At 47.2% G+C, this 6,091-nt stretch overlaps 1 protein-coding gene across 1 annotated transcript; it reads right to left on the bottom strand.

The window, feature by feature from the left end:
- Window positions 1-999: 999 nt before the first annotated feature.
- Window positions 1,000-6,091, bottom strand: LOC124690769. Its single transcript, XM_047224107.1, has 4 exons — window positions 4,080-6,091; window positions 2,163-2,540; window positions 1,754-1,989; window positions 1,000-1,680 (listed from the first exon to the last, which is right to left on the bottom strand). The coding sequence occupies exons 1-4, from the start codon at window positions 5,866-5,868 to the stop codon at window positions 1,000-1,002; spliced, it is 3,084 nt and encodes a 1,027-aa protein (XP_047080063.1). The 5' UTR covers window positions 5,869-6,091.

The raw sequence follows: 6,091 nt of genomic DNA, 5'->3' as shown, positions 1-6,091 counted from the left end.
TCAATTGAGAAAAAGGAGCTTTAATAGCTGAAACAGAAGAGCAAAGTGTTTTGCTCCTTACAGAATAGTCTAATGGCTTTTAAATGCAGCTCAAACTGAGTTCTACTCCCTAAGCATCAGCAAGCATGCATCCAGCTCAAACTTCATCAATGGAACAATATGGCTCAGCACAAAGCTACTGCCCGATTCAGACTTCCGCCACAATCCGCCGTGCTGCCCGACAAGGTTGCCGTTGCCGCCCACAGCCACCACATGCCTGCTGACCAAGGCGCCGCCGACGTCTCCATCTCAGACGGGTCCGACAAGCAGTTCCCATGGACACGTCACCCACCACCACCTCATCCCCCGTACCGTCGCCGAGATCTGGCACTGGCAGAAGGTCTTCTCCAGCTAAGATTGGAGCTCCGCACCACGATTGGACCTCCATCCTGACCTCAGCGAGAAGGGCCCCCATCTGACTTTATTGAAGAAGCTACAAGCTCGAGGTGGCCACATGCGTCACCCAGTTGCTCCGGGACCAGGATCAACTATCTGTACACTGAAGTTTCTATTGTAATTATTAAAAAAGAACTTTCTGGATTAGCATCATTTAAATATGCAACTCCAGCTTATTCCAAGATTCAAACCAGCAACAATCAGTCCAAGGTTTTGTGCGACAAAACATGTAGATATTTCTCTAATTCTGAAATCAAGAGATGAATTATGCATGCAGCTTTAATCCAGGACAGTAAAAAAATAGACATATTGTCGTATCAATCACCCTCTACTCTAATTGGGCTCAGTGGCACAAACCGTACAAACCCTATAAAGTAACAATAACACAAGCGCCACACACAGCATAACTAAAAGTCAGACACACATAAATAGCTGTCAATACGCAAATACATGGATGGCATAAGTTATAGTCGTCAATACAGTAGGACAAATTTGAAAGCTTGCTGATTCAGAAATACAACCAAACTCCAATATATCACACTGAAATCTTCCTAGCTGCAAGCTTCAAAAAATGCTTCCGCCCTTTAGCTCGAGACAAAGTTCCGTCTTGTTCGCCGCAACAACGGACCAAGCAACAGTTACAGTTACCCCAGCATCACCAAGGTAACATTTCTTCTGGCTTATGTTGCAAACTTTGGGATAGAAATGAACACAAGTTTCTGCAGCGATATCACCAGATTGGGAGTAGGCTTTTATGAAAAAGTCCAACCTTCCATCAAGATGTACAGAAACAACTTGCCTCCGCAGAAGTACATGACCATTTTCACCTTTCGGCATTGCTTCATCTCGTGAATCAATCAGCACAATCTGGGTGGATGAGGGATTAATCCTACGCGTGTATCCACTATCAGTGAACACACGTTTCCCTGATTGTGGAGAGCAAGCAACTAGGCCGCCATATTTTAAAGGCCAGGATCCATCTTCACTGGCAACCTGGACACCCAAGATAGTGGCCTGGACCGTTTGTTTAACTGGCTGCAAGCACACCTCTACGGTGCACAAGCTATTCTTGAAGCAGATGGTAGACACGCCTGGACCATTTACTCCCGTGTAACGTCGCACACAACTGATCAACGCTTTATCTTGGGAGTATGCCCCGCTTTTTACCCTTAGATTGATTTCAATGCAAACCTTGTCCATAAACACGATTGCACGTGATGGACCAGTCAAGGGAAGAAACGGATCCTGCAAGCAATTATCAATTACCAATGTGCAATCAACATCAACAAAAAGAAAATCAAGATAGTTGCATACATACATTCTGTTTCAGTTCTTGGGGATTTCTCCAATCTCGAGAGAAGAGAATGTTTCGGTTGCGATCCAACATGTCTCGGACCGCAACCACACCATACACAGACAATGGCAACTCAAGGCCATCAGCAAGTTCAGTGAGTTTGATGGAGATGATCTGCAAGGTTTCCAGTGTGGAACACTCCATGCTGTATGGCAGGCGTCCAGGCGTGTAGTGTGTAAACTGCATTGAACTCAAAACCGCTGCACCCAAGAAAGTGGAGGGTGTGTTAGAAACTAACATGCGTGAACTAGCACTAGATAAGAAGAAAATTAAGTAAACTGATATATAAAAAGAGAACCCCTTCCATTTATATACAAATAAAAATGACGTAACCACCAGTTAAACAAGATAAAGAGGGTGTGTTTCTGCTCACTTGGGTCTGTGAAGAAACCACGGGTTTTCCCCCATTTATATTCCCAGAGTCTAGAGTATGAAGCGAAGCTCTCCGCCTCATCAGCCATCTCCTTGGCCAATGGATCGAGATTGGTATCCAAACATGTCTGATCTATGTCTAGTTCGCCCCTGTCATCTATCTCATCCATTTCCTTGTCATCGCTGCCATGATCCAACATGTCCAATTTGTTGAACATATCTTTGAGTAGCTGCAAGGTCCGCTTATCCGTCTTCCAGTTCTTCTTTGCCAACTTCTCTTGGATGTCGAGCAATGCTCTCTGTATCTCCGCATACAGCTGCCTCTCAGGTCTCTTTCCTGGCTCCTCCTCGGCTTCCTTGCACATCAAAGGCTCGCTACCAGTTGAATTGAGTAGGGCACCCTCCTCGAGACAAAGTTCCGTCTTGTTCGCCGCAACAACGGACCAAGCAACAGTAACAGTTACCCCAGCATCACCAAGGTAACATTTCTTCTGGCTTATGTTGCAAACTTTGGGATAGAAATGAACACGAGTTTCTGCAGCGATATCACCAGATTGGGAGTAGGCTTTTATGAAAAAGTCCAACCTTCCATCAAGATGTACAGAAACAACTTGCCTCCGCAGAAGTACATGACCATTTTCACCTTTCGGCATTGCTTCATCTCGTGAATCAATCAGCACAATCTGGGTGGATGAGGGATTAATCCTACGCGTGTATCCACTATCAGTGAACACACGTTTCCCTGATTGTGGAGAGCAAGCAACTAGGCCGCCATATTTTAAAGGCCAGGATCCATCTTCACTGGCAACCTGGACACCCAAGATAGTGGCCTGGACCGTTTGTTTAACTGGCTGCAAGCACACCTCTACGGTGCACAAGCTATTCTTGAAGCAGATGGTAGACACGCCTGGACCATTTACTCCCGTGTAACGTCGCACACAACTGATCAACGCTTTATCTTGGGAGTATGCCCCGCTTTTTACCCTTAGATTGATTTCAATGCAAACCTTGTCCATAAACACGATTGCACGTGATGGACCAGTCAAGGGAAGAAACGGATCCTGCAAGCAATTATCAATTACCAACGTGCAATCAACATCAACAAAAAGAAAATCAAGATAGTTGCATACATACATTCTGTTTCAGTTCTTGGGGATTTCTCCAATCTCGAGAGAAGAGAATGTTTCGGTTGTGATCCAACATGTCTCGGACCGCAACCACACCATACACATACAATGGCAACTGAAGGCCATCAGCAAGTTCAGTGAGTTTGATGGAGATGATCTGCAAGGTTTCCAGTGTGGAACACTCCATGCTGTATGGCAGGCGTCCAGGCGTGTAGTGTGTAAACTGCATTGAACTCAAAACCGCTGCACCCAAGAAAGTGGAGGGTGTGTTAGAAACTAACATGCGTGAACTAGCACTAGATAAGCAGAAAATTAAGTAAACTGATATATAAAAAGAGAACCCCTTCCATTTATATACAAATAAAAATGACGTAACCACCAGCTAAACAAGATAAAGAGGGTGTGTTTCTGCTCACTTGGGTCTGTGAAGAAACCACGGGTTTTCCCCCATTTATATTCCCAGAGTCTAGAGTATGAAGCGAAGCTCTCCGCCTCATCAGCCATCTCCTTGGCCAATGGATCGAGATTGGTATCCAAACATGTCTGATCTATGTCTAGTTCGCCCCTGTCATCTATCTCATCCATTTCCTTGTCATCGCTGCCATGATCCAACATGTCCAATTTGTACATATCTTTGAGTAGCTGCAAGGTCCGCTTATCCGTCTTCCAGTTCTTCTTTTCCAACTTCGCTTGGATGCCGAGCAAAGCTCTCTGTATCTCCGCATACAGCTGCCTCTCAGGTCTCTTTCCGGGCTCCTCCTCGGCTTCCTTGCACATCAAAGGCTCGCTACCAGTTGAATTGAGTAGGGCACCCTCCTCGGCTTGCTTCTTTAGAGCTTCTTCAGCTTCTGTTGCAGATTCTTCCGGTCTCCCAGCTTCTGTCACAGATACTTCAGCCTTTGTCTCCTTTCCCTTCGCATCTTGTTTTGCTTGCAAATCTCTCTTCAACGCCTCTCTGCGCTCATGGATTTCGTCCATCAGTTTTTCCGCCTCTTGGTGTGTTATCGCTGGGTATAACTTCCCATCAACAATAATCCTAAATCTCTTTCCCGACTCTGCCTCGGCTTCCTTCTGCAGCAAAGACTCATCAGCCATTGAATCCGGCCCTAGCAGTAGGGCACCCTCCTGGGCTTGCTTCTGCATCGAAGACACACCACCAGTTGAATCCATCCCTACCAGTAGGGCACCCTCCTTGGCTTCCTTCTTTAGAGCTTCTTCAGCTTCTGTCACAGATTCTTCCAGTCTCCCAGCTTCTGTCACAGATAATTCAGCTTTCCCAGCATCTTTCACAGAAGCAACAGCTTTCCCAGCATCTTCATCCTTCACCTTCTTCTTGTTCTTTTTTGCCAACTGCTCTAGGTGTTTTTTTTCTAGTCTCGTAGCCTCTTGATGTGTTACCCCTTCGTAATTCCTCTCACCAAACTGGTAGCTACCAATAGAATCCTCCACATATTCCGTCCTCATTTTCGGGTTATTCTTCTTCTTCTTCTTCTTCTGCTTCTGCTTAGATTTGGGTTTCTTATCCTCGGTTTCCTTGTGTGCCTTTTTCTGCTCTGTTTCAGCTTCGGGCTGCCATAAGTTGTCCTGTAGCTGTGCTGTAATAACAGTCGACAAATCTGGCATTGGGCGCATGGTTCTCCTGCCTCCGTCACTGTCAGCTTCCTTCTGCAGCAAAGACTGCGGCCCTAGCAGTAGGGCCCCCTCCTGGGATTGCTTCCGAATGGAAGGCTCGAGACCCGTTGAATCCATCCCTACCAGTAGGACACTCTCCTCGGCTTCCTTGAGAGCATCTGTCACAGGTTCTTCCCTCTCCAGACTGATCACCGCTTGATCCATGGCCGATTTGCCGCTGCCGCCCACCACCACAGATTCTTCACTTGTATTCTTCCAGTCGCTGGGCATGTGTTCCTCTTCTATGGCTGATTTGCCCCTGTCTATCTCATCATCACCGTCCCGATCCAATATGCCAAATTTGTTGGGCATCATCATCACCTCCTCATCATCTTTCATGGCTGATTTGCTGCTGCCCACCGCCACAGCTTCTTCATCCTTGGCTGATTTGCCCCTGTCTATCTCATCATCACCGTCCCGATCCAATATGCCAAATTTGTTGGGCATCATCATCACCTCCTCATCATCTTTCATGGCTGACTTGCTGCTGCCCACTGCCACAGCTTCTTCATCCTTGGTGGTGTTGCTACTTGAGTTGTTCTTCTTTGCCAACTCCAGGCACTCACTCCTACTCTTCTTGTTGCGCATGCGAAACCTCCCATGGCCGGGGGCGGCCAAAGGTTTATGAACAAGCAGATTTCGTGCCGCTGTCTTGCGTATCTCTGCTTCGCGCACTTTCAATTTTCTCTGCAGTAGTTTAGGTGGCATCCTTGAGTCCTTGAGTATCATCAGCTCCACATCCTTCTTCTTCAGCCGCTCTATCTCAGATGCCAACCGCTCGGCTTGCGTCCTCAAATCCTCCTTGGCTTGCTTCCCCAAATCCTCATTGGCTTGCGTCCCCAAATCGTCCTTGGCTTGCTTCCAAGTCGTAACCACGACATCCCGTGGGGCATCCTTCACTGAAAACATCCCTACCAGTCGCTGGATCGATCCCTACCGGTAGGGTGTAATTTCGATCGCCCCCGCCGCCGATCTGCTTTTTTCTCTCGTGGGGAAAGGAAGGAAACCCTAGGATCGATTAGGTCTGGATGCTCCCTGTGGGTGGAGTAGGGAAGGGAACCAGAGAGATTGGGTCGACCGAATCGATCCCCTACCACAGTAGAGCAAGGTTTGATCCTCCACTCCCCCAAGC

The sequence above is a fragment of the Lolium rigidum genome, chromosome 2 (genome assembly GCF_022539505.1).
Source record: "Lolium rigidum isolate FL_2022 chromosome 2, APGP_CSIRO_Lrig_0.1, whole genome shotgun sequence".
NCBI classification, from domain to species: Eukaryota; Viridiplantae; Streptophyta; class Magnoliopsida; order Poales; family Poaceae; genus Lolium; species Lolium rigidum.
This window is presented reverse-complemented; position numbering and strand designations above follow the sequence as displayed.